The 27163-nt window shown below is 39.5% G+C and overlaps 1 protein-coding gene across 1 annotated transcript in view; it reads left to right on the top strand.

Annotated features, from left to right (window-relative positions):
- The first annotated feature begins 4979 nt into the window (after positions 1 to 4979).
- Positions 4980 to 27163, top strand: part of LOC149223212 (conserved oligomeric Golgi complex subunit 2-like) — an 85828-nt gene continuing 63644 nt past the window's right edge. The window contains exon 1 of the mRNA XM_089387830.1: positions 4980 to 5832. Within this exon, the coding sequence (XP_089243956.1) occupies positions 5362 to 5832 (471 nt within the window). The 5' untranslated portion in view covers positions 4980 to 5361. The remainder of the gene's footprint in view (positions 5833 to 27163) is intronic.

Below are 27163 nucleotides of genomic sequence, written 5' to 3'. Positions count from 1 at the left end.
CAAAGTTATCCTTGTAATATATTCCCTCCACCTGAGAGAACCCATTGGCCACAAATCTGGCCTTGTGTTTCTCGACACTCCCATCTGTTGCTTGCTTCACCTTGTAGATCCACGTAGATCCTACAAATGACTTGTCCTCTAGTCTTGGGACAACTTCCCATGCATTGTTCCTGATAATGGAGTCACACTCCTCTACCATGGCATCAACCCATACTGGTTGTTGCACTCCTTCCTCGAATGAGGATGGCTCATTCTCTAAACTCTCGCTCATAAGAGCCATGTAACCAGTGTACTGATCTATGGACCTTATGTGCCTGCACTGTGATGTGGGTGCTCCTACATTCTCTTTAGCATCATGCATCAACCTGTCAGCCTCTCTGGTGCACTTCCTTCCATCTCTGGATGTCTCTACATGAGTGGGTTCTTCCACTCTCTGCTCCTCTTCTTGTGGCTACTCCACATCTCGAGGTTCCTTTTTTGGAGCTAAAATCTCCTCATCTGCATGCAACTGAAGCTCCCTCTCAAGGGAAATTCGCATGGCCTTCCCTTCATCAAATTTCACATCTCTACAGACCACTGTCATCCTGTGAGATGGCTGGTACACCCGATAGTTGTGAGGTGTATCCCAAAAATATGCCCAACTTAGTTGTTGGTTCTAGCTTTTTCCGCGCATCCTTGGAAACATGATAGTAAACTGATGAACCAAAGATTCTAAAGTGTGCCACATCTAGTTTCTTATCTGAAAAAACTTCCTCTGGTGTACTCATCTCAAGAATTCGATGAGGAATCTTGTTCTGCACGTATACATCTGTGTTGCATGCTTTAGCCCATAGATGCAATGGTAGGCCCTGATCATGTAACATTTCCCGTGCAACTCCCACAATGCTTTTGTTCTTCCTTTTTGTAACCCCATTATGTTGTGGGTAATGGGGTGTTATTAACTCCCGTCAAATGCCTTCTGATGCACAAAAGTTCTTGAATTCATTCGACACATATTCTCCACAGTTGTCGCTCCTGAGAGCCTTCACTTTCTTAGCTGTGTCTTTCTCAACAAGTGCTTTGAACTCACAAAATTTTGAGAACGTCTGGTCTTTCTTCTGCATGAAGAATATCCAACACTTGCGTGAAAAATCTTCTACAAAATCACATAATACTTGTGCTTGGCCGTGTAGGCTGTCGAGAATGGTCCACACACATCTGAGTGAACTCTTTCAAGGATTGTTTGCACTCGCTTGTTCCTATCATGAAAGGTGGCTTTGGTGTACTTCCCCAATGTACACCCTTTACATGTATCATGTTGCTCAAGTGCACCCTTGGGAAGTCCTATAGAAATCTGTTGCATGATCTTCAAAGCTCCGTGGTGTAGATGGCCTAATCTTCTATGCCATAACTCACCAATGTCTCAGCTCTGTACCTTCTTTGCGTTCTTGCTCAAGGTAGTACAATCTTCTACATCCAATTTATAGAGGTTCTTTACCCAAACCTCAATCTTCTTCACTTGTCCTATGGCTATGTGACGAAGGAACACCTTTCCTTTGCTAAAAATCACATTGTAGCCATGATCTTCCAACATAGCAACTAAAACTAAGTTCTTCTTCACACCAGGAACATACACATATTTTAATGTGAGAGGAGAACCAAACTCCCTATGAAAAGTAAAAATATCGATGTTGGTCGCACTATACCTTCCATCGTCTCCCATCTCAATGTGCATCTGGAGGTCCTTCTCCTCCAAGTCACTGTTGATCATATGGAATGAGGCTCCACTATCCAGGTACCATACACTACCAATCATTGATGACACCATGCATGCGATGAGGGTAAAATCCAACTTGAATTGTGAAGCAAGTGCTTCACTTGGTGCTCCTTCTGATGGCTTCTTGCCAACCTTCTTGTGCGAACACTTCGTGGCATAGTGTCCTAGCTCGTGACAATGAAAACATTTAATCTTCGATAAGTACTTATTCTTGCTTGCCTTACTACGATGTGATTTGGAATGGGATGGATTCCCTTTCCATTTCTTTTCCTTTCCGACGAAGGCACAGTTCTCCTCATCATCATGATTAGATGAGGATCCATCTCTAGTGTTTTGCCAAATCTCTTCTTGCACCAAGTTGGACCACAACCATTCCTACTTTGGTAGGTTCTCCCTCCCATTTACTGAATCCTGGTAGCTATGTCAGCTCTTGGGAAGGCCTAGAAGTGCTAGGCTCACCAGATCATCTTCGACAACTGTAACAATAACACTTCCAAGCTCATGCTGACATCGGGTGAACTTGGTCAAGTATTTTGGTATTGTGTTGCCCTTCTCCATCTTGATTTTCTTGAGCTTATACTTTAGTGCTAACTTCCTATGGTCATTATTGTTATGAAACAAATCTGTTAAGGCCTTCCATATTGCAAATGGAGTTTCCTTTCCGTGGAGGTTTGAGACAATATGATCTCGAACACCTTCCAGTAGAATCCTTCTGGCCTTTGCTACACACTTCTTCCACTTTGCTAGATCTCGTGCATCAGCTGTAGCTCGTTTCAGGATGTCCTTATCAATGAACTTCTTCAATTTGTTATCCTCCAAGACTGATTCCATCTAGTCTCTCCGGGAAATGTAATTCGAGCTACCCTCAAGGGCATACTCTAGCCTTAGACCATAGAACGCCATCCTGATATTGCTACTAGCTCTGGAGAAGATATCTACAAAAGTTGTTCCTCCTACAAGTACAAAATCATATTCTTCTCTTCTATAGTGATTTTAGTGCTGGTACCATGTAGAAAATCCATGTCGATTCAATCTGCTAATTATAATATGCTAAAACAATAGACTTGAATCTACTCTACCAATTGTGGAAACCAATAAGCGATCACAAAATCACAAAGCACAAAAGATAATGAATTTCAATCACACATTACACAATGATTTCCTGGGGAAAGGCACAGCTAAAAACCCCACTATATGTATATTACATTAGTAAGAAAATATGAGAAGATTACAATGCTTTTCTCAAACCAGAGAAACCTTTGCACTATCTCTATCTGTCTCACTGCTTCCTAGACAAGCCTAGGCCAATACTTAACCAATTTTCAGCTTGCTAGGATCCCTATTTCCTTGCGCTCTTTCCTTAGGTAATTAGCCCCTATTAATTAGGAAAATTCCCATCCACAAATACACAATTCATCTAAGACCTTCCTTTGACTACATGCACTACCTTTACAATTTGGATGATTATACAACTAATAGTACACTACCCTTGAACTCCAATCTCAACTAGGTCTTTCTCTGATCTGACATGCATGAGTTATTTATGGCTGATTTATTAGTTATATGATTGATCATTGCATGTGGTTCAAGTTCAAGTTCCACACTTGGACCTCTCACTAGTTCCTCCAACAGTTGGAACTAGTTAAATTGACTTAACTTAGATAAACTGAGTTAATTAATTACAACTCAAATAAACTCAACGAGGGCTCCTATTTTGTAGGATCCACTCTACATGACTCAAGTTAGACCCTCAACTCGAATTAACTGAACCAACTAAGTCAAACTAACTTAGTTAACTCGTACAAGTTGTCATGTGATGTGGAATTACAATTTTCTTCTAATTTAATTCAAGGGAAAATTAAATTAGAATCTTTCTTTGTGCCATTTTCAACATCTTTTCCACTACATGTTTTTTAAATTCATGTGAATTGTATCAAAGGTCTAAAATTTGTTCACAAATGTGAGTGCTTGATATACCTTGTGATTTGGGTACATTGCAATTGGCATGAGAGACAAAATTTTACCATAACGTGGCTCACCTTGGAGCTAGGTACATTACATAAAGGTCTCAATACATACCAAAATGTAAATCTAACAAATGTTCAAAGGACACTAAGTAGCCAAAGTTGTAATCCAACCATGTAAACTTCACAAATTCAAATACCACCGTGAAACATTATATCACTTCAACACACAAACAATATACAAGACAACATGAATCACACTCAATAAAATTAGGTTATCCTCTCCACCCAAACTTAGTCATCAACAAAAGTTGCCTAGGCCCTCCTTCCAACACTATCCACAATGTTTGTAGTTATCTAAGGTCATAACACAACTTTACCTCAAGCTACACACACCATCAATGTTAAAGCTTTGCTTAGAGAACCACTTTAAACTCCACATGTAGGTCCGACCTATAACTCATGGCCTATGCTATGTATTTCATTGGTTGAACAATTTACTAAACTTCTTAACTTTAGGTGCTATCCTCCTAGGGCCATGACAATTTTGAACTTGTCCCCACTTAACTAACCAAACACATTGTTTAAGATGACACTAAAACTCAAGTAAATGTTTTTGAAGTTGAATCAAGTACCTATCCTAGTGCACCCACTAACTCACATTGTAGCTATCATGAATTTGATGTTCACATAACATATCCTTGTCATGCTCCTAAAAACATCTCTACACTATACACCTAATGTGCTTCCCTTACCTTTAACCTTGATGCATGGTGTCACTACCACAAGTGGGACATTCACAACATTAAGGATTTAGAGTCCTTAAAAAGAAAAAAGCTTATAAAAACACTAAGCTAACTCACCAACCTCCTAAAATAAGCTTTGAGCAACCCATTACTTTGGACCACCTTAAACATGAACACCACATATAGAACACACCAAATTTCAGCATTTCAACCGGACACAATTGGATTTCATGATAGACACTCACAAAGCTTAGACAACACTCCAATTTCTCCCAAAATAGACATGGTGTAATGTGCCTTCTTATTCACCAATACATTAATATTTATGGTAAGAAGTGTTTACACAACCGCCCTTAACACCTTTAACTCAGCCACGAATCCTTCTATTCCAAATTTAAATATAATCACTAATAACCCACGAAGATAACTTTCATGCCTACCATGACTTGGGTCATAATCTTAACCACCTCTTCCTCAAAGCATCACCCTTTTACCACTTTAGTCTCAAAGCCAAGCATGGCTGCTATCTCACTCTCTCCCGAGGGCATTATTTTTGAAACACTATCGGTTTAAGGGCATTTTTGCCTTAACCCCTACGGCAACATTTATCGCTAGGGGCAGCTCCCTTGTCCCCCCACCTGGGTAGGGTACACGGCATCGTTTGTTTGTATGATCGCATCAGCAATCTATTTGTTTGTAATTTGCCTAAATAGCCGAGGTAAGATTTAGAATTATGTTTACACGAAAGAAGACTTGGCCCTCCTGTTCAATCCTACCGAGTAAGTCAGCCATGCAGGTGGGAAAGGAGATTTCATAAGTTCCGGTTATCGATTTCCATTCCTCGTTGCATAGCCAGAGCAGAGGGCCGTCCATAGAGAAAGGTAAGCCAAAGAAAATGGCCGATGTACAATTACCTGTGTCGAGGGGACCAAGATCTGTGACAGCACTGTTTGGAGAAGACTCCAACGATTCGCAGCAGCCATTATGGTTCAAAAAAGACGTCTTTCTGCAATCCGATTTCGAGAGCGAATCATACATTGCAGATCTGAGGCGCTTTATTGCCCTGGATACACTCAGAGCAGAACTCCGGGGCCATCTCGCCGTGCTTAAGAATGAATTGGTGGAGTTGATCAACAGAGATTATGCGGATTTCGTTAATTTAACTACCAAGCTCGTGGATGTGGAAGGTGCTGTGCTAAGAATGCGAACGCCGTTAACGGAACTCAAGGCCAAAATAAGCTCCGTTAGGGACAGCATCGATTCCTCCCTTCTGGCTCTCCAAAACGGTTTACAGAGGCGGGCCGAGGCTTCTTCTTCCAGAGAAATACTTGAGCTTCTTCTCGACACCTCTCATGTTGTCTCAAAGGTAGACTCAGTAATGTAATTTCTTATGATATTTGTTAGACTTTGCTTGATTTGATTTGAAAACTTGCTTTCATGAAAGCCCTCTATTTATGTATTAAGTATGGAAATACGATTCTTATTTGAAATTGCAGAATTTCTTTCTCGTCTTCATTTCAAAGTGAAGGAGAAACACTAGGTGTGAGAGCCAAAATTTCATCGTGAGTGAACCAACATTTCTGTTTGATGTGTCGTGGAAAGTCCCCTAGTTTAGAGTAACTGTTATAATGGTGCAAGTGGCTTGGTCCGAATTGCCAACCAAAGCTAGCGCTTTAACTCTATTGTAGGATTTTGAATCTTTATAATGTAATTGCATAACTCTATTGTAGAATTTTGAATCTTTATAATGTAATTGCAAGATTGTGTGCCGAAACTTAAGTTGCACGAAACACTGAAACGTCTAGAAGTTTCCGAAACAGGTACGACCCAAAATGTGGCCCCTGGAAAATGGACACATAAATGACGAGTGTATATATATATTAAACACATTATCTTGCACGAAAAAAAAAGAATGAGACACATAAATGACTTTTTAGAAGGAAAACCAAGTCCATATTAACTCTCATAGATGAGTACTTGATGCAAAAATCCAAAATTAGCTTTATAGATGAGGCTTTACATTGAAGACTCCAAAATCAGCCTTTATACATGAGACTATATGTGCTAAAACTGAAATAAAACATGAGCTAGAGTCAATTATTGGCTACATTAACATATCATTAATCCTCAACCCCAATAACAAAAATAGAATAGGATGATTGTTCAGTAGAAGAGACAACTCTACTAGTACTTCCACTTGCATCACCACTAGCACTAATATTAAGAGCAAAAAGAGAGAGCTTTAAGTCTAGACATTATGCTTCCACATTCCAATCTTTACTGGGTCCACTTGTATATTCTTTACCCCTACGAGACACAAGGCGTAGGTTTGAATGAACATATACAAGATCTTTAGCCTTTTGCGATCCCAACCTGTTGCGCTTCACAGAGTGAATGAAACTATAAGTGCTTCAATTATGTTCTACTGATGAAGAGCTTGCCACTTGTGATAGAATAGAGTGGCAAGACTCTACAAATAAACACCATTTGCCCCATGATAAAACCACCACTTAACTAGGTTCATGGTCCTCCTCTCATCCAAAGTTGATATGTCTGCAAAATCCTCTAATCCAGTAGCAAAACAGACAAATTACTCCCTTACATCAGTTTGTAAAGAAGTTGGAAACAACCTTTGAAAGACTTTCTTCACTCCATTGGCCACCTCCTTGTGGGGCCTTCCTCTTCCCGTTGGCTTCAACAATGAATTATTCATCATAAAATTTTGGATTCAGAGCATGTGCCAAAGTGTGCAATGGAGTGTTGAAGCCATTCCACTTCGTAACAATTATGGACCTCACTCACTCAGCAAAATCAAAATCCGCAAAAGGAAGAGTGGGATTCTCTTGTGTAATAATTTCCACGGTTTTCTCAACTGTGGTATCCATGCCATCATAAACCTGTCCTAGGAAAGGTTTCTTTGTGTCTACATCTCGGAGAAGATCAAATGTAGGCAATGTGAACTTTGTAATGTCCCTTATGGATTAATTGCCTACAGAAGGACAAAGTATCTTATCCAACCTCGTAAGCTATAGTCTTGATAGAGTCTTGCCACACACAAAAAGGAAGTTTCGGTCTCTGTGGTAGAGGTGATCGTGCAACTAAGGTCTTTTGAGTCTGCGACTGTCCACAAGAAGGGAATTCGACCCTTAAGGCAGTAAGATTAGGCTCTGTTCAGTTGACAATAAATCAATACAGTGTTGAAATATGTAACTAGGTTCGGTCTTCATAATGGCATATGTAATCGTGATTTTATACATTTAATGAAAAGATAAATAAATTTATTATTTGTATTCTTGAGGCATGGGTTTCATGCTCAAGGGAAATGTATTTTTAGGTCAAGCACCCATTGAGTGCTTCTAGGTTTGTCATAAAGTCAATTAAGTCATTGTCATGTATTGAAGACCCATTTGGGCATGTTACATATTGTAAAGAAAAAATTATTGAGTCAAAAGACCCTCCAAGACCTCATCATGGCACAAAGATCAAGTCGGCCTACATGAAGGGACAAGTCGGCCTCAAGATAACAATTCGTACCCCTCACAAGCCTATAAATAAGAAGGAATTCAACCTCATTTGTACACTCACTAAAGAAAGTTCGATCTCCTCGAGATAGAAGGTGGAAAAGGACGAAGAAGAAGAAAAAGATCAAGATCGAAGTTTTTGGGCCTCTCTCTCTCTCTCTTTCGTTAGGGTTTCTACAATTTCTGGGCTAGATGAAGCTGTGAAGCTGCAGGGTTGAAGCTGTGATGTTGCCTCTAGATCGAAGCTGTGAAGCTGCTAGGTCGAAGTTGTTGAAGTTGCATCAAGGTCGAAGTTGTGAAGCTGCTAGGTCGATGTTGCTGAAGCTGCTAGGTCAAAGTTGCTGAAGCTGCTAGGTCGAAGTTGTAGAAATTGTCGCTGGGGTTGAAGTTGCTGGAAGGTCGAAGTTTGTTGCTGGAAGCTGTGGAAGGAAAGTTCATCATGAAGGAAGGATGATGTGGTCTTGGAGGGTCTTGGTCAAGGGTCATAAGTCTTGGAATTCTTCAATTGAAGTTCTATAAGAAGAGAAGGATTTTGGTGGGTTTTCCTCTTAGTTGGAGAGGTTTTGGCCCTGACTGATTGCCTATATCTTGTGTCCTATTGTCTCATTGTTCTTTATGATTTGGTAACTGTTTGATGATAAATAACACTAATAATAATAAAGGAAAGAAGAAGTTAATCTAGTAAAGTAAAAATACGTCACAAGCAGTTATCAAAGTAAGAAAAATCACCTACCCTTGTTGCCCCCTATATTTCTCAACATGGTATCAGAGCTAAGGTGATTACATCATGGAAGGGCAACACAAAGAAGGATACTCTAGGGTCGAAGTATAAAGAGATCATCTTGGAAACATCAAGAGCATCAATCATCAAGAAGGACTAACCCTCTCATCATATTGAAAGGGAATAATTAAGAGCATCAAAGAAGACCTCAAAACCCTAGCTCATCCAAAGAAGGGTTCCACACTTGAAGCGTTCTTGGGAAACTCACACATTCTACAATCATTATCACGAGGAAGGAAGAGCGAAGCACTTTTGGGTTTGTTTTTCTCGGCCATATTCTCCACATGTGTGAAATATTAAGACATCTAGCAAGTATCGAATTGCAGCCACCATCAAGGATCAAGTTTTGTGCCAAGAAAGGTCTCCTTTGCAAGCCGAAATAACAAGAAAAAGAAGTCAAGTCAAGCGAAGTAGAAAGGAGGCAAATTTGTCCATCTTCTAGCCACACGTGTGAACTAGGGTTATTGCAGAAAAGGCCGAAATTGCAGAATTGCTACAACAAGCCAAAATTTTGAAGAAGGGCTGAAATTTGAGGTTGTGAAACAAGTTTAACTAGTGTTGCCTTGAAGGAAGAAAAACAAGAAAAAGCGTTGTCATCATCATCAAGGAATCAATGTGATCTCCCTTTGAGCCAAGGATCACTTTTGAAGAAAGACATCTTCACCAAGAAGACATCTTCTATTATCTACATCATCATCAAAATCAAGAAGGCATCAAGTTGAAGATTTTATCATTTAGGAGTATTTTCACTTGACAAGTAAGTATCTTTATATCTATATTTGAATATGTCAAAATGGCTTCATATTGCAAGGAGAGCAACAAATTGGTTGGGTCATCAAAACTTTCTTGCATGGAAGAAGAAGATAGATTTGATCCTCATAGAAAATGAAGTCGTTGGTCATGTTAAGGGTTTAATTGTCAAACCGCCAAAAGAAGAAGCTCAATCTCTACAAGATGAAGATATCAAAAGAAGGAATAACCTCATACTTTATGAGGGTGTCAGAAATAAGAGACCAACTCCAAGAGTTGGGAGAAATAATGTCTGACAAGGAAATGACTACCATAGTGCTCAATGTACTACTAGAGGAATGGGGCAACTTCACATCAAGCAACTATGGGAAGAAGGAAGCTACTCCATTCAATGAACTACGGTCATTATGCAAATTGGAAGAAACCGGGCTAAAGGTAAAAATCGACGTAGGATCAAGCGAGAAAGCTCAAGCATTTTTGCCATGGCTAGAAGAAAAGGGAAGTTTGGGAAGCTTGGTCCTCAGAAAAAGAAGAAGAACATGTTGAAGGTTCAATGCTATGGATGTCATGAATATGGGCACTACTAGAGAGATTGTCCAAAGCTCAAGAAGGACAACAACAAAAGAGGAAAGGAAGAAGCCCATATCACTGAAGAAGTGGAAGAAGCTAAAAAAGAAGAAATCCAAGAAGGAGAAAGTACAAGATCTCTACTATGATTAAGATAGTCTTCCTCACCTAGTTCTTTTCAAGTTTTCTGTTGTAATGTATAACTATCATGGTAGGGATCATTAGAAGCATGATAGGATGAATCATGTTAGGAGATGGCATCATAGAAGCATACGATTGAAAGCAAGAGCTTGTGACATCATCATAAAGAAGTACGAAAGATAGCTAAAATAGAAGTCTATGGCTGTTACCTATAGAAGGATGTAGCTCTTGGTAACCTCATTAGAAGCATAAGTAGTACTTATGGTAAAAGAAAGTCATCTAGTATAGAGCTCATCATACATCATTCAAAAAGGAGCATTTGCAGGATGAGGATGATCAAGATCCTCCGTTGGAATCTTCATTGGAAGGTTCACCTACTGGAAGAAGCAAGTGTCTTGTCGAGAATTCCACCTTTTATGGGATTCATTGAATGAAGGTATGATGTCAAAAGAAGTGAAGTAGGTCAAGGTGATTGAAGTTCTTTCAATCAAGGAAGCTGCTGAAGGAAGTCTAGATGACCAAAAGGAAGAGATGAGGTATGTATTCTTGTATTTGATAAAATTGAGTCATGTCATATAGTTGCAGACAACATGGATAAATGCTCCACCTCATGAGCATGATCAAGAGAAAGGAATCTCCTCCTTTGGAAGGATGCATAAAGGCACGGTTCGTATATTGACTCGATGAAATCAACATAATAAGTCTTCACATGGAATATGAGGTGGTTGATAAAAATGAAGGAACTACGAATGGAAATTTCTGAGAAGCAATATGTGAAGAAAGTAAGGAGAGATCGTGAAAGATGCAACTACTGTCACATAGAAAAGGAAATCAACATTTGATAACAAGAAGAATTGACCGTGACATCTCCATGGAAAAGTTATGAAGATTCCGAAGAAGTCTGGAAAGGAAGATGACCCTTGACATTTAATATCTTGCTGTTTGGAGACTTCTGTGGTTGAGATTTGAAGAGTGAAATTTCAGAATTGAATCCATAGGTGCCATTTTTAAAGTCTACGTTTCGAGTCACCAAATTTACTCATCATCAGGACATGCATGTGTCAATATGAATGGATGGTCTTAGAGATGTGTCAATATGAATGCAGGATGTTTATACAACAAGCATATGTCATGATGTAAGACCATCACAAAGGTAATTTGATGTTCATTTTTGATTTTTGAACAATATCTGGATGGGCTAATGCAGGGCTACCAAAGGAAGAGTTGTAGATGTCATCTACAACTGATACTCATGTGGTGGGATGATAAGATCTTGAAGAAAACATGATGTGGAGAAGGTAGCTGTATGAAGGAAAGCCAGATATGGATTAGTGAATCACTTTCCGATGAAAGAAAGGATGACATGAATGACATGATTCATGAATGAAAGTGATGGATGGCCGATGCCCTACGAAGAAGTCCCAAAAGATGTAGGCTCCATAACAAAGAAGAAATTCATGACATCGAAAGAGGGAGTCCTACAAGCAACTGGTTGTTCCGTGATCTAGGGCAATTAGTATTAGTAGGATTCTTCTAGCCTTGATAACAATTTGTGAAGTGTTTTTACAATTTATCTTAGCTTGATCTTCTTCTTATTATTAGTGTGTGTGTTGACTTCATCAAACTACTACCAAAAACAAAGAGACAAGAACACAAGACGTTTGGCTTTCTACCAGGGCCAAAACCTCTCCCTCTTGGAGAGGAAAACCTGCACGTAATTCTTCTTATAGAGATTCCAATTGACGAACACCAAGACCTTGACACTTGACCTTCTATGCCACTCCAAGACCAAGACACCATTCTTCTTCCTTGTCACTGCTGAGATCATCATTATTGCTGCACTATCGAGATCTTCATTGTCGCAACATCATTGCTGCACTTTCATCGAGGTCTTCACCATACCACTGAGATCTCCATGAGGTCTGCTCCTAGAATTACTGAGATCATGACTATCTTACCATAGCTCTGCCTCCACTGAAATCATCACTGCACTCTACCTTGTCTTCGTCATGACTTTGATAACATATCTTCACCAATGCATCGAGATCTGTATCATGAACTTATCTCCACTAGGATTATAACTGAGATCTTTATCTTCATTAGGATCATTATTGATATCATGATTATAGTGTTGACTGTGTCTATGATATAGATACTTCACCGAGATCCTTACTATGACCCTGTGACTAGGCTGAGACAGCAGAGAGATATGCGAGGACTTCACTGTATCTATCACCGAGACTGCACCTTATTGTCCTGCACCCATCCGAGAATCTATCCTATACCCATCCGAGATTCTATCTGCACCCATCCGAGATCTCAGAGCCTTGTCTGAGATTTTTCTTGCTCTTTTGCACAGACCCTAATGGGGTATATATAGTGGTTATGCTTCCATAAATAAGCCGACATGAGTGTGAACCATTGTGTCATTAATTGAGCCGACATGACTGTCCTTTTAATTCATTTGTAGGCCGACATGACTGAGATTTACATCGTTTTGCTGGCAGTCTTCTTCTTTGAAGGATGGTGCTTGTCTTGGAGGGCTACTTGACACTAGGTTGACTCATGTACATTACATAAATGCTCAAGAGGAGCTCTTTAACATAATTTTGACTCTTTGACTTTCCTAGACCTATAGAATGAGCAAGAAACTCATTCATATAAAATAATATTTCTTTTTCTTGACAAATACAAAGATCAAAATTATATTGACAAATACCGAACCTAGTTACACTTTTCTTCAACACCTTCTAGATGAATATGGCCTGAAAGCCTACATTGATAATGTAGTGGTAGTTCCTCAGGATGTAACCAACTCAAGGAATATAGGAAGGAGATGGCGGGCGAAGCGGTTGATCCTGGATGGAGTCTGGGATCATATAGTCTCACATAGCCAAGGGAACGTCCAAAGAAATGTGGGATGCTCTCTCCACGCTATACCAGGGTACTTCCGAGCAGCGAAAGATGTTCCTGGAGGAGACACTGAGATGCATCAGGATGTAGAAGGGGGAAGGCATAAATCCCTTCCTCACCAGGATTCAGGAAGTTCAAGACCAACTCTCAGCTGTTGGGGCAATGCCTCAACCTTCAGAGCTAGTACGATTGGCACTCAAAAGTGCCTCAGAGGATTGGTAGGTCTCTAAAGTATATCGGGCAGAGACACACTACCAGGATGGGACAAAATGTGGGTTTGATCTGCAACAGGAGGAGTTGAGACGAGCTCTGTTGAAGAGCTCCATCAGTGGCATCGGATAAAAGGTGGTGAAGGAGGAGGAGAATGTGGCCCTAGCATCCAAGGGTCCCAATTAGGGGCAGGGGGAACAAAGAAGGAATAAGGACCTGTCAAAGGTCAAGTGCTTTAGATGTGGTGAGTTGATCACTATAGCACACAATGTCTTCTCAAGAAGAAGGACAAGTCAGAGAAGGAGGACTAGCAGGTAGTGTCAGTTGAGATCGACGAGTTGTCCTCCAGGTTGGAGGAAGACTTCGTGATGTTGGCAGCCATACCTCCAGGAGTGAGGTGGGGTGACTTGGAGTTGTAGCCCCAGAGAGCTACAAAGATTGGGTAGGGTCCTTGAGGAGTCCACCTCATGGATCATTACCTGGCTACGGGGGCCCACGGTATTTAGTAGTAGGATGGATTAGTGGCAGTTGATGCAGTCAAAATTAGAGTGACAGTTGCAGACTAGTAACAATCAGACACTGAGGAGCGCAGTGCAGTGTTGACAACAGAGCAGGTGGCTTAGTGCAGATTTGGCAGTAGCGCAGATTCTTCAGTGACAGTGCAGATGCTAGTAGCAGTCAGAGACTCGGGAGACAAATGCATTATACTGAACACAGTTGATTCAATATTTTTGGATGCTTTTGAGTTGTAGTAGTTGCAGTTGCAGCAACAACAAATGAGAGGGAGTTGTAGGGCAGATGCAGTGTTGGCAACAATATGGTAGTGTCAGCAGTAGCATCAGGGTTGCGTAGTAGTTGGTGGGCAGCAGCAATCGAACATCAGCAACGTGACCGGAGATGATACAGAGACAGTGTTGTGGCAGGGTGTGCAACATTAGAACACATTCCTCTTTAAGAGGGAGTGTTAGTTTTTGTAGCATCATATGTGTTCTAGCCACGAAATTTGGTGGAGAGACTAGAATACATGAGTTCTCCAATACCCATAAATCGTTTATGGAAATTCCACTTAGAAGTGTCTCAATTAGATTATTAACTTTTTTTTACATGTTTCCTAAGTCTAAACGTAGGGAATATGGTTAATTAGTCAGTATTAATTGAGATAAGGTGAGAATCATCTAGAAACTCACACAGATCGACTTCAAGATGATCCTAGCCATTGATTAAGATTTAATCTTGGCCGTTGGAGTCTCGACAGAGGATTATAAGAAGAAGTCGATGGGCACTTGGTGAAGACACTTCTGCAGTTTAATTTTCTTGGCAGATCGATTTCTAGAGAGCAACAACAGTTGTTGGAGAGCCAGAGATCGAAGCAGGGTTAGTGAGGGGCAGAGATAGCGATCCAGAGGAAGTATTCCAGATTCAGAAGTGACAGAAGTGATCCACGCTGAAGCAGCGTAGTAGCTGAAGCAGAGCAGTTCGATTTAGCTGAGGAGGAGTTCAATTCAGTTTCCAGAGGCCAGGAAAGTCTTCCAGAGTGCCAAAGAATCACTTCTAGCAGCAGAGGCAGGCTAGACGGCTTGCTCAGAGGCAGATTCAAGCCACACGTGTGAGAGGCAGCGTAGAAGGGCTTACGTTGGGGTTTGGATGACTGTTTTCTATAGAAGCCAGTGCTAGGATTGCTTGTGGGGTGAGAGAATTTTTTCTCTCTAATTATTTTTGTTAGATACTTCTGTTTGGATTGCCAGTTGTGCATCCATAGATTGTACTCAGATTTTACTGCTGCATAATAAAATAAAACCCTCATCTGCTGGACCGGTTTTCCCACATTGGGTTTTTACGGGGACTTTTGTCCGAAAACAATGGTGTAAATTTTGTGCATGTGCTAGTATATTCTCAGTTCCAGTGCTATTTATTTTCTGTAGTTTTTATTTGTGAAGGTTGCAGTGTGTTTATTTCGATGTTGTCGTAGCAATAAACTGAATAATTAATTTATCAATTAGAAGAAATAATACCAGTTGTTGCAATAGGATTCCAGTTGTGGAATTTTAACAAGCCTTACCCTCAAGACAGGGATTGCACAAATATCAAGCAGAACAAGCTAAAAACTGATAACAAAAGCCATAAGGAAAAACAGATTGCAACAACAAATTTCCTTGAAGTTCATGATAGCCTTACAAAGGTAGGGAATGCAAGACAGGTTACTTGCCAGAAGTGGCGTAAAAAGCATGGAAAGAGTTTGGTAGCAAAGGTTGCTAAATCATAGGACCGTGAAGTTGACCCTCCTAATCTTCCATGGGGACCTCATGCAATTGAGCTAAGTACCAAATTTTATTATGAAAGTTTTGCTGCATTTAATATCTGCAATGTTGCTATAGTCCTTTGTGCTACAAAATATCTCATGGTTACAAAAGGGAAGGGCTGGAAGTGTTTCAAAGTTGGAAGGATGTCATGCCTTTATTGTAGGTTGCTAAGTCTTTCTTACCATGGCCAAGTGATTGTTGAATTGCAAGGAGACATATTGTCATTGATCCTTCCTAGGGTGAAGGGTCCTTCACTTGCGCAAGGATATAATTATTTAATAACCAACCTTGCATAGAAGGCGACACTTTAAGAAAGGGTAATGGGCCATCTCCAAATATTTCGGAAACAACAGCAAAGCATAGACAACCAGTGGAAACCAGTGTGAGCTTGTTGCCACTAAAACAAGGATCATCTCCATACAATTTATTACTCAAGCCACTGAAGGTTGCTGCTATGCCAGGAGGAAGAACTTCGTCTAAAATAGAGATTACTTCAGAAATAGCGCACAACTATAAATTTTTTTCCCTGTGATCTAGTGAGAGGAAGCAACGACTATTGCATGATGATGTCATCCACTAACATTACGATTATTTTGCTACAAGGAGAAAAAGGGAATGCTGGTATGTTCGAAATAACAACTGTGAGGAGGGGAGAAAGTTTTTTTATTCTTGGGGGTTGAAAGGGAAATTATGCAGCACCCAGACATGCCATTGCTTGAGGACAAGAAATGTTGGGAAGGGGGGATTGTAATGCCCCCTATGGATTAATTGCCTATGGAAGGACAAAGTAGCCTATCCAACCCTGTAACTTATCCAACCTTGTAGGCTATAGTCTTGATAGAGGGGGAAAACCCAATTATCTAATGTTTGGGGCAACATTGGGTAAATTTTGGGTCGGCTGGGCAAAAGGCCCAAATTTGGGGGTTTGCACTTGCAACCCCTCACATGAGAGTCAACCCCACGAGAAAATCTATAAATAAAGGGGAGTTGGAATCATTTTGGATCATCAATTTGGATTGGAATATCTCTGATTTTCTTGAGCATGAGGCTTTGAGGGTTTTAACACCCTTTTTCTTGATTAGCTTCGGTGGAGGTGATCCCACCCTGTCTAATCCTTTTGTCTAGTTTCGGTGGAGCTAATTCCACCCTACCTAGACTCCTATTTCCTTATTTTGGCAGAGTATAATTTGTGGAGCAATCTTGGTCTGGTTTTGTGGCTTTGGAAGGTCTGCGGGTGATTGAGGAAGCCCTAATCTTTGGTCAAGCTAAATTCAATCTACGATCCATTAAAGGAAGTTCAAATTTTGTTAGGGAAGAGTTGAGGTCTGGTTCCCGAATCGAGGAGGCTCTACTGCTGAAATAAGGTTTTGACCCTCTCTTTACCCACAGAAAGAAGGTTGGAACTTGAGGCAAGTGACACTGTGGTTCTGCTTCTGTGGCCACCGACAGAAAGGAAATTTCCGTCCCTGTGGCAGAGGTGATCGTGCAACTAAAGTCTCTGAGTTTGTGGCTATCCACAGGGAGGGAATTTGGCCCTTAAGGAAGTAATATTAGGCTTTGCTCAGTAGACAATAAATTGGTATAGGAATCTTAGATTGACATAGTTTACTTATAGTTGGATATGGTTTACTAGACTATGACATTGTAAACAATTATTGGTGGAACTATTGGTTGCATACTATCTCTGTTACATTGGGCAGTCAACCCTATTCATTGTGGATTTGAGGAGAAGAATATTGTTGTTGATAGTCGTTAGATTATTCATGCATGCCTAATGTTATTGTTCAATGATCTTTATATTACATGAAGGGATGTCCACTGTTGTATGAATGAGTGGATTCTGTTGTTGTTCTGTTGGAAACCATAGCATGAATAAGAAACCCTAGGGAAAAAATTACCCTAGAACATTTCAAACGTGAGCAAGAAATCAATCTTGCTCCACCAATCTTCATCAATCAACACCCTCCTCACCATACTTCCCTTCTGAATTTTCCTGTCTCCACTCAATCCAAGTTGAACCCACCATCATACTCATTAATGTAGTTTTAACTTTTAACTTCAACAAGGTGATGCAACATGATGAAGTTTGAGGCATACGTTGTCTCAATAACTTTGAGCAACTCCAATTTGGAGTATTCTCGATATATTGCTTGGGATTGGTGGTGGTTGCTGATGAATTTTATAATCTCCCTAGCCTGCTCTGTGACCTCCTTAATCCATTTATTCTTTGTCTCAATCTCTTCTAAAATCAGATTCAAATTGCGGACAATGCAAAGAGTCCAAAGTATGTGATTGTATTTACTCTCAACAATTAAGTTTGTAACTTTGCAAATAGGTGCATTATTTGTGATAACTTGCACCACATTTTTTGGCCCTACTTTTTCAATAACAGTAATTAAAATTTCAGCAATGAAATTACTATCCTTTACCTCACCCAAACAATCTTTTGATTTGATGAACATGGCTCCTTTTGGTGTTGATGCAATGACAATAATCAAAGGCCTGCATCTTGTATCAGTCCAACCATCTAAGCTAATGGATAGCCTTGTGCTACCCCATGAGTTACGAATTGGTTTCAAAACATCATCTAGAAGTTGCCTCTCTTTCTTTAGCAAAATTGTTGTGTTTTTCATAGTTCCGCCCCTTGTAACCTTCGAATCCTGCCAATATGGGGATCGAACCACATTAAAAGTGATGCCACAAGCAAAGATGGCCCTTGCCACTCTGGAGTCAACTTCTTCTCTCCCTTGATTATCAAGCATTTTCAACAATCTATTGTCTTTATTTGGATTTGATGGTTTGGATAACTCTTCTTCTTCTGCTAGCACCATCCTCTTTCTTGCTTCATGAACAATCCTTGGCTCAATGCTAGCACTCATGTGAGGATTGCTAGTGCCCATTCCGATTTTGCTTCTTTGATCCTTCAACCTTTGAACATTATCACTCTCTCTCTTGAATTTAACCCTCACCTCTGGATTTTTGGTATGTGCACACACATCAATACCCTTTATCTCTTCATGCAAAGTGTGAGCCTTCACTCTTGTGTAAGAGCCCTTGAAGGTCTTATCAATTTTGCATAAATTGCACTTCCATTCCCATGTACCACCGAAACCCATTTGCTTCACTTTGGTAACATACCTCCATAGAGGATAGTATTTTTGCTGCTTGGTTAGATTTAGGGGCACTGGAAACACAACTTTGAGAAGCCGTGAATGTTGCAAAAGTAGAAAATGAAACACTCACCAAAACAACTGTTGTTCACACCCTTCTTCATGCTGCCCATGCTCCAAAACATAACTAAAATGCTTGTTGTTGCTATAGGAAGCTCCTCTCGCAGAAGAATGTGTGAGAAATGAGTGAATGAAGTGTTTTTCCATGGAAAAGAAGACGCTGATAGGGTTTCTAGAGAATTCTAATTTTTTAATTTTGTAGAGAAGTCTATTATTAGTTTCTTTTATTAAATTTTGTTAACTAAGTGTTTAACTACATAAAAAAGTGTTAACTTACAGTTTTTGGTCCATAGAATGGACCCACGACCTTCTTGGCCCCTTGAGACAGTGGGAGAATTTAAAAAAGGAAAATTCCAACTGAAATGGCCCTAAAATTCTGCTGACCGTCTTGGATGGCGTTTCGAAATCATGAAACGTTGTCCGAGATGGCCGACGATGTTTCAGGGCCATTTTGGGTATCAAGATGGCCCCTATCATGATGTTTCCTGCAACATAGACTGAAACACAACAATTTTTGCTCACATGTAAATGAGCTATTTTGTTTGTAAGCTCTAATGAAAACTCGACTAAACTGAGAGGGGGGGTGAATTAGTTTAGTACATTCATGGACATTAAGCTTCTTTTCTTTTGATTGATTAACTGAAACATTAAATGAGCAGCTTAACACATAATGACCAACATATTGAATATGTGAACAACAAGCAATAAGTAATCCAAAACATCACATAAGCACATAATATCAACACGTATGGACACCCGATATAAGATGAAACCCATAAAGGGAGAAAACCACTATTTGTCATTGTTGTGATGCAAATGCAAGCTCCTACTCCCTTATTACATTTGATTTTCTGTAGGCTCCAACCTACAGGAGGCTGCTACCTCAATTTTTCTGCAAGCTATAACATGCAAGGAAGCTCCAGCTCCCATAATTTTTTGCAGGCTACAACCCATAGGAGGCTCCTAACTCAACATGCCACAACCTACTATTTATCAAGCTCCAACTTGAAAGGAGACTACAATCCCTTGATACATACAAGAAAGTTAGAAACAACATGCTAGTTTACCTAGTCGTCAATTCTACATATATCCATCTTTATCTTTGCTTCTTCTCCCCTTCAAGTCTGCTTCATATGTGCCAGATAACTTACAAATAATCAACTCTCACATGCTCTCTAACTCTCTAACCCTTCAGCTCTGCAACCTCACACACTTTTATAATTGAACATTGATGGCTGTTAGTATTCCACACACCCGAATCTGAAATGACAAAACCTGTCTCTTTGCATTCCAAAGGCGTCTCTTCAATTCCAAAACCGTTTAAACTCTTGAATATTAAAATACATAAATTATTTTTCTTCATATTCAAATGACATGCATTCATATTCTCCAACATAAATTTCAACACATTCAAATAGCATGCATTAATATAGTCCAATATTAATGCAAGAGCTCCAAGAAAACCATGCCATCAATGAGACCCATCTGAAAGCAAGCTCCAACAAGCTGTTCTCCTTCACCTCCAATACCTGTGTCAACACAAGCATGCCATCACCTCCTTTGCATTACAACTTCTTCATGCCTTTGCCTTAGCTTTGCATCTTGCCTTGTCTTGTATCATGTCTTTGTGTTGCCTTGCATCACAAGAGTACTCATGCCTTTGCCTAGCATCACAACAATCTTGCTGCCCCTGTTGTTCCTTTGCTGCTCCTTTGCCATCAATGACAACAATGCCATCAAGCTCATCATTTTGGTAATGCAGTATAGCAAAGTTATAGTCATAGGTTTTTAGGATTTTATTTAAATTGTATAAAGCATAATTAGAAAGAGTGGTATTAATAAAAGCCTAATCACCCAATAAATATTACATAGGCCTCAAATTAGGAATTCACCCGTTGTTGTATAAATAAGGGGTTCTCCACTTCTATGCCTAATCAATTCTACCTAATCAAACTTAATAATGTCTCTTGGAGAAGTCTTTCTCCACATCTCGAGAATCGAATGTGCATTCCAACTTTGGGTGTGTAGGTGCCCCCTAACTCCCTTTTACTATTTATGTCAGCTCAATGAATATCTTTTCTCTACCATTTTGAACTTTGAGTTTTATATCTATCCAATTTGTACTTCTATTTCTAGTGCAGATTTGTAAGAGCAATAGTAATGTGCCAATTTGCATCTAGGCACATTGCATGCAAGGTTGTCATTATAGTCAAAGTAGCATCCATGAGCATGAAGTCTATCTAGCATGAATGCAATCATTTGAATCTATTTCTTTTCATTGGACATAAAAAAAGATTTCCACTCTAAGGACAAGCTATCTCGTGGAAAAATAGTAGACCGAGGTTGGATATCTCCAAGTAGGATTGAGCTCCAATGAAGCTCTTTGATGCCAGCCCCTGTTTGTGGAATTTGCAAGTCACTTAAATAGAACCTTTACTTTGGACTACTATTAGACTAAAAAGGTGGTGATTTTATCTTTACAAGTAGATATTTTGAGGTCACAGTATAAACATTTCCTAGTTTGGGGTTAGAGAAAGTGTACGATAAAATAAAGGCCAAGTGAAAAAATTCTTTCTCAAGACTAAGTGCCATGACTCAAACTTGAGAATGATTTGGACTTGAGAAAAAGTTGACAAATAAAAAATTAAAACATACTTAAATTTGGTAAATCTTTGTTGAACTTCATCAAAGTTTATCAAAATGATCATGCTTGGTCTTGTGAAGTAGGGGTATGTGAACCCAGGGGTGGGGTTCGCGTACCCATACCTGATTTGCGCACCCTAGCACTGGAAACGGGTTTAGGTTCTTCTCAAACGCACCCTTCCAAACCCGGATTGGGTATGGAGAACCCAATACTTTGAAATTTAAAAATGAGTTTTTTCTTGTGGCAGGTACTTGGTGCCCCGTAAAAGGGTACGTGGTTCCCTGAAAACAGGTATGTGGAGGGTATGTCTACTTAGTTAGTAATGGATGATGGATGAGCAGGAGCCTCCAGATGAGAGTGCCTCCCTAGAGAGCCTGTTGACTGATGAGCTTAGTGATGTTGATCATGATGACATGGATGCTGATGAGTGATGACATGGCTTGAGGAAGCCAAATCAATTATCTTGAGACTTGTTCATTGTTCAATTCACTTTTTTTTTGGAATTTTCTATTTCATGTGTGGAAATGCCTTAAGGCAAATTTTGAATGTAGTATGACAATGGAGTCTTGGACATATAATATATATCTATTATCATAATTCATATCTCTCTGCTTGATATTAAATTTGAAATTTCAATGTTTTATTTTTCTTGTTGTAAATTGGAAGATTCCAAAATTGAAAATTCATAATTCAATTTTCATATATATATATATATAACTATAATATAGTATATACCCTCCATGAATTCACGCACCCTGTTTCAGAAAGTGATGTACCCTCCTCGTACCTATACTTGAACCCGTGTTTCCTGGCAACTTAGGCATGGTCAAATTGCCAAACTTGATGACTAAGTTGGTCAAACATGGTCAATGTCATCAAATCTTGATCAAACTCATCAAATTTTAGTAAGTTTGATGAGATTTTACCAATATGGCCTAGACAAATATAGTCAACTTGTTTGGAGTTGAGCTTAGTGTTGAGAAATCTAGGGCATCATTGAACAAGTGATTTCTCTACTTTGATAATTGCTTGTGAGAGCTTTTACTTCTTTGATTAAGATCTTCTCTTGCTTATGTTATTATAGTGTTCTTTTCATCAAGACAATTACCAATGCATGAACAATAAAAGAGACAAGAGACACAGTATGTAGGCTGTTAGCCAGGGCCAAAACCTCCCACTCCTTGGGAGGAAAACCCAAACAAATTCTTCTTATAGAAAGCTTCTCTTTGATAAATACCAAGACCTTGACTAAGACCCTTGACCTTAGAGCCCTTCCAAGACCAAGACACAATGCCTCCTCTTCACCCTTGACCCAATACTGCTCCTCTTCTTTCTGCTTCCGGATGATGCTGCTCCTCTTCTTTGTCTTCTTGGCCTACTTCAGAATTCTGACTTTCTCTTGTAGATCTGCAACTTGTTCCTTTAGGACAGCGACCCTAGATTAGCCTCTTAAGCCTTGTTTAGCCTTCCCTTTAGAGAGAGTGCTCTTCCTTGTGTTTGGAACTTTGGCCTTCTTTCTGCGAAGTCTTCCACACTTATATGATTGCAATTCACTCAATGTAGCACCCTTGTACTGCTGCAACTTCGGCCTCCTATTGCAGATTGCAGACCTGCAATTCTTCGCATGTGTGGGAGGAGGAATATCACAAAAAAGTCCCAAAACAATGACCCTACAACTTCGCTCTTCTTCCCTTCTTCTTTGCTGGTATATGTGCTTCTCAATGTGACTTTCGCACTTCAGAATTACAGAAAAACCTTGATCGAAATTCTGTCTCCAAATGGCAGTCGAGCTGGGTATATATAGTAGTCTGTCCCTACACTGGGGCTGACATGAACTTGTGAATAGGTGTGTCTTCCAATTGTTGAGCCGACTTGAATTTTCCATCTTCTTTTGAGGCCGACTTCAAGAGGAGAGGCATGTGCTTGTCTTGGAGGGCTAATAGACTTTCTTAATGACTCAAATACATTTTACACATGCTCAAGAAGAGCTCTTCATACATGACATTAATTTTTTGACCTTAATGACAAATCCTAAGGCTCTTAGTGGGAGCCATCTAAAATAAAATCACTTGCTCATGAAACCCATGAAGCAAGGCTTACAATAATAATTTTATTTTTCTTCATCACATTATTTACAAGAGCCACAATTACATGTCATTATGAAGACCGAACCTAGTTACACTTTTCAATACTTAGTAGTGTCTTGTTTCAAATTTCTCTCCCTAGATGACATCACTCAACAAGTTCTTAGTGATCACACATCAAATATTGTAGTGGACTTGGCTTCTACTGAATACTGGGATTGGATGACCCTTTTGCTCCTTTATGTCTTCAAATCTCTCTATCTCTCTCTCTTCCTTTAATTTTATATTGGGATTTCTAATCCTACTATCTATTCATTGTAACTATTCCGATGTATTATATCATAGACGGTTAAAGTTGCTGAAATGTTCTCCTTGGTTCTATCCATAGTCTTGTAGATGTAGCCCACACTGCTTTAGTACTTTGACCGATAGCTTATAAACTTTAACAACCACACTAACATCTGTCCTCAAAGAATTATTGAAGACAATGCCACAGAATCAATTGCACTTGCCCTCTTGTACTTTCAGACAAACCATTCTTGGTAGACAGACATTCTTTTGAGATTATTCTTTTTGGCACATATGGTTGGCTAAAGATTTCCAAACTAAGCAGAAGCTTGCTAGACTAGCTCTTATTCAATATATCTTCTCATCAAGTTGAGAACACATGCATGGTCATAGACAAACATGATTATTCATTTTCCCCTTTCTCAAATAGATTTTACCCATGCCTGTTTCCCTCTATCCTCTAGGACGAGGTCCATACAATGGTCTGCACATGGGGTCCAAAAAATAGTTGGGTATCTCTCTGTGAGAAGTCTATAAGCAACATCATAATCGGAAGCATATCTGCTAATGATTTGCATGACATGCTCCACACTCATCTCCAAAAGAAGACCAACAAATCACACACAAGTAGGCTGTCTTGACTATATCAAGAGCATGAACACTTTTAAGAAAAAATAGCGCCCTTAGGGAAAGGCACAAGGAAATACAGAGTGGTTCTAGTTTCCATATTACTCCACACACCAAATGTAATGGTGGATTGATCTTGGCCTTAGAAGCATGGCACTTCGCTAAGATCATTTTGGTTTTGCTGTAAAATGAATCTTATAGTTCATAACAAAAATGTGTATCAAGATTGATACATCATGTTGTTGAAGGGCGATCACACAAGTTCCCCTTCCTACTTAAGTTAGGAGGGTTTGATGCTGATCTCAAGAGAATATACCTCTTTCCTAAAAATGTTCATCCTGTTTGGTATTTGAAATTATTTTGAATAACCAACTTTGCTTCTTGGGTGTTTCTCTGGGGGAAGTAGGGTGCAAATAGGGGCCTTTTGTTAGTTTCATGGGATGTTTGCACTTTTTCCAGGTAGGATGGAGGGCTTAGTTTGATTAATATTGTAATATCCCCTATTTTGTTAGTGTAAAAAATTACTTAAGGATTTTGCCCAATTTTGGTTATATTAATTAAAATGGGAAAAATATTATTTTATTGGAGAAAGACGGCAACTAATATTCTATTGGGGAATGGTGGAAAATTATTATTTTATAAAAAAGGTTGCAAAAGCCATTTAGTGGAAAGTTGCCCTCACTAATAAAATAATATGAGAAAGATGAATCTAGAAGCTAGAGGGAGGTTCAATGAAGAATTATAAAAGGAGGAAAGGAGCTCATTTTGAGGTTTTATCCTAACTCACCGTTTCTATTTGCAGCTGAAGAAGAGCTCAAGAGAGTTCAACCAGAGCATCTCACGGGAGATTTAATTGCTACCCTAGCTGGTTCCCCCAATTTCGGTGGAATACCTTGCCACCCTAGTTAGGTTTATTTGCTGGACTAAGTATCATTTTCCTTGCAGGAGTTCTAGAGCTAAAATTTAATTTGCAGGGAAAGAATTTGCAGAACAGGGCCAAATTTTCAGAGAGGCAAAACTCATTTCCAAGAGGACTAAGTAACAAGGAAGAAGTTACTTGCCAGTGGGGTCGGATTTCAGTTGACAGAGAGTCAAATTCTGAAGAGGCCGGGTTCCTTTTTGTTGTTGAGAAAATCTAAGGGCAGCAACGTAGGATGATTTCTCTTGCTTGATAACTGTTTGTGATGTATTTTTACTTCACTTGATTAGCTTCTTCTTCTTTACATTATTATTAGAGTTTTTCTTCATCAAACAGCTATCAAATCACGAAGAACAATAAGAAAAAGGACACAAGATATAGGTGATCAGCCAGGTCCAAAACCTCTCCAACTTGAGAGGAAAACCCACAAGAATTTTTAGAATCTTCAATTGATGAATTCCATGACCTAGACCCTTGACCAAAAACTCCTCCAAGACCAAGTCAATCCTTGCCTTTATCCAAGTCAAACTTGCCTTCTAGTAGCCTTCCTCTTTACTAGCCTTCTTCGCTAGCCTTGGACTTGTCTTCTTATAATTTCGCCGTGCAAGAGAGATCCTTCACATACAAGATTTCGGCTTCCTTGAGGTCTGCAATTCAGTCTTCCTGCAATATGTGGATGCCCTAGTTTACTTCGCACGTGTGAGAGATATCAGCCCAAAAACAAATCCAAAATATGGATTTCTTCTGCTGGTTTCATCTCCTCTTCTTCGCTCTTCCTTTGAACCTTTTCTTTTCCTTTATCGAACTTCTTGTTGCTTCTTAGATGCTCTACAAATGTGATCGACTAGCCTCTTATATATAGGCTTCCTCTCCATGCTTGAAGGCCGACTTGTCACTAGATAAGGCTGACTTGTTATTTGCACATTTGACAAGGTCTTGGAGGGTCTTTTGACTCTATTTGACTCAAATAAAATTTTCTTTACAATATGTAACATGCCCAAATGGGTCTTCCATACATGACAATGACTCTAATGACTTGTTGACTCAATGACAAGCCCTAGGAGCTCGCAATGGGAGCTTGACTTAAAAATAAATTTCCTTGAGCATGAAACCCATGCCTCAAGATCAACAATAATAAATTTATTTTTCTTATTACATGAAATACATAAAATCATGATCACATATGTCATTATGAAGACCGAACCTAGTTACATATTTCAACATTTGTGTGAGCTGTATTCTAGCCATTCGTTCGGCTTGGGATCATATTGTCAAGGGTTATTTTAGATCTCTTGTATCCTGAAAGGAGATGTCGATTCCACACCATATTATTGTCTTGTTGTAGCTGAATCATTTATATATATACAGGAGGGACGAATTTGTAGTCATCTTATTATCAGAAAATTCTCCAGCTACTCAAGCCATTAACCTGGAAACAAATCAGCAAGATCTGAAGCCAATATCATCAGCTCAAGGAAGGTGAGAACTTGGTAATTTCAGGGGATTGGTATCCATTACTGGCTGAGTTTCTTCGTGCCACAGAGGATATTCTTTTAGACATAAACTATCTCCACTAGAAGGCCGAAACTCATCTTCATAAGAAGCCTGAGCCCCTTGTGAATTGATCTCTGTTATTTGGACTGTGGATTGTGATTATTCTCCTCCAAATTCAGTCATGTACAGTGGGACGTAATCACTAAATCTTGGAGCAGATTTAGCAGG

Source organism: Pinus tabuliformis, chromosome Q (genome assembly GCF_031772625.1).
Source record: "Pinus tabuliformis cultivar Carrire ecotype Pingquan chromosome Q, CPIR1, whole genome shotgun sequence".
Taxonomy (NCBI): domain Eukaryota; kingdom Viridiplantae; phylum Streptophyta; class Pinopsida; order Pinales; family Pinaceae; genus Pinus; species Pinus tabuliformis.
This window is presented reverse-complemented; position numbering and strand designations above follow the sequence as displayed.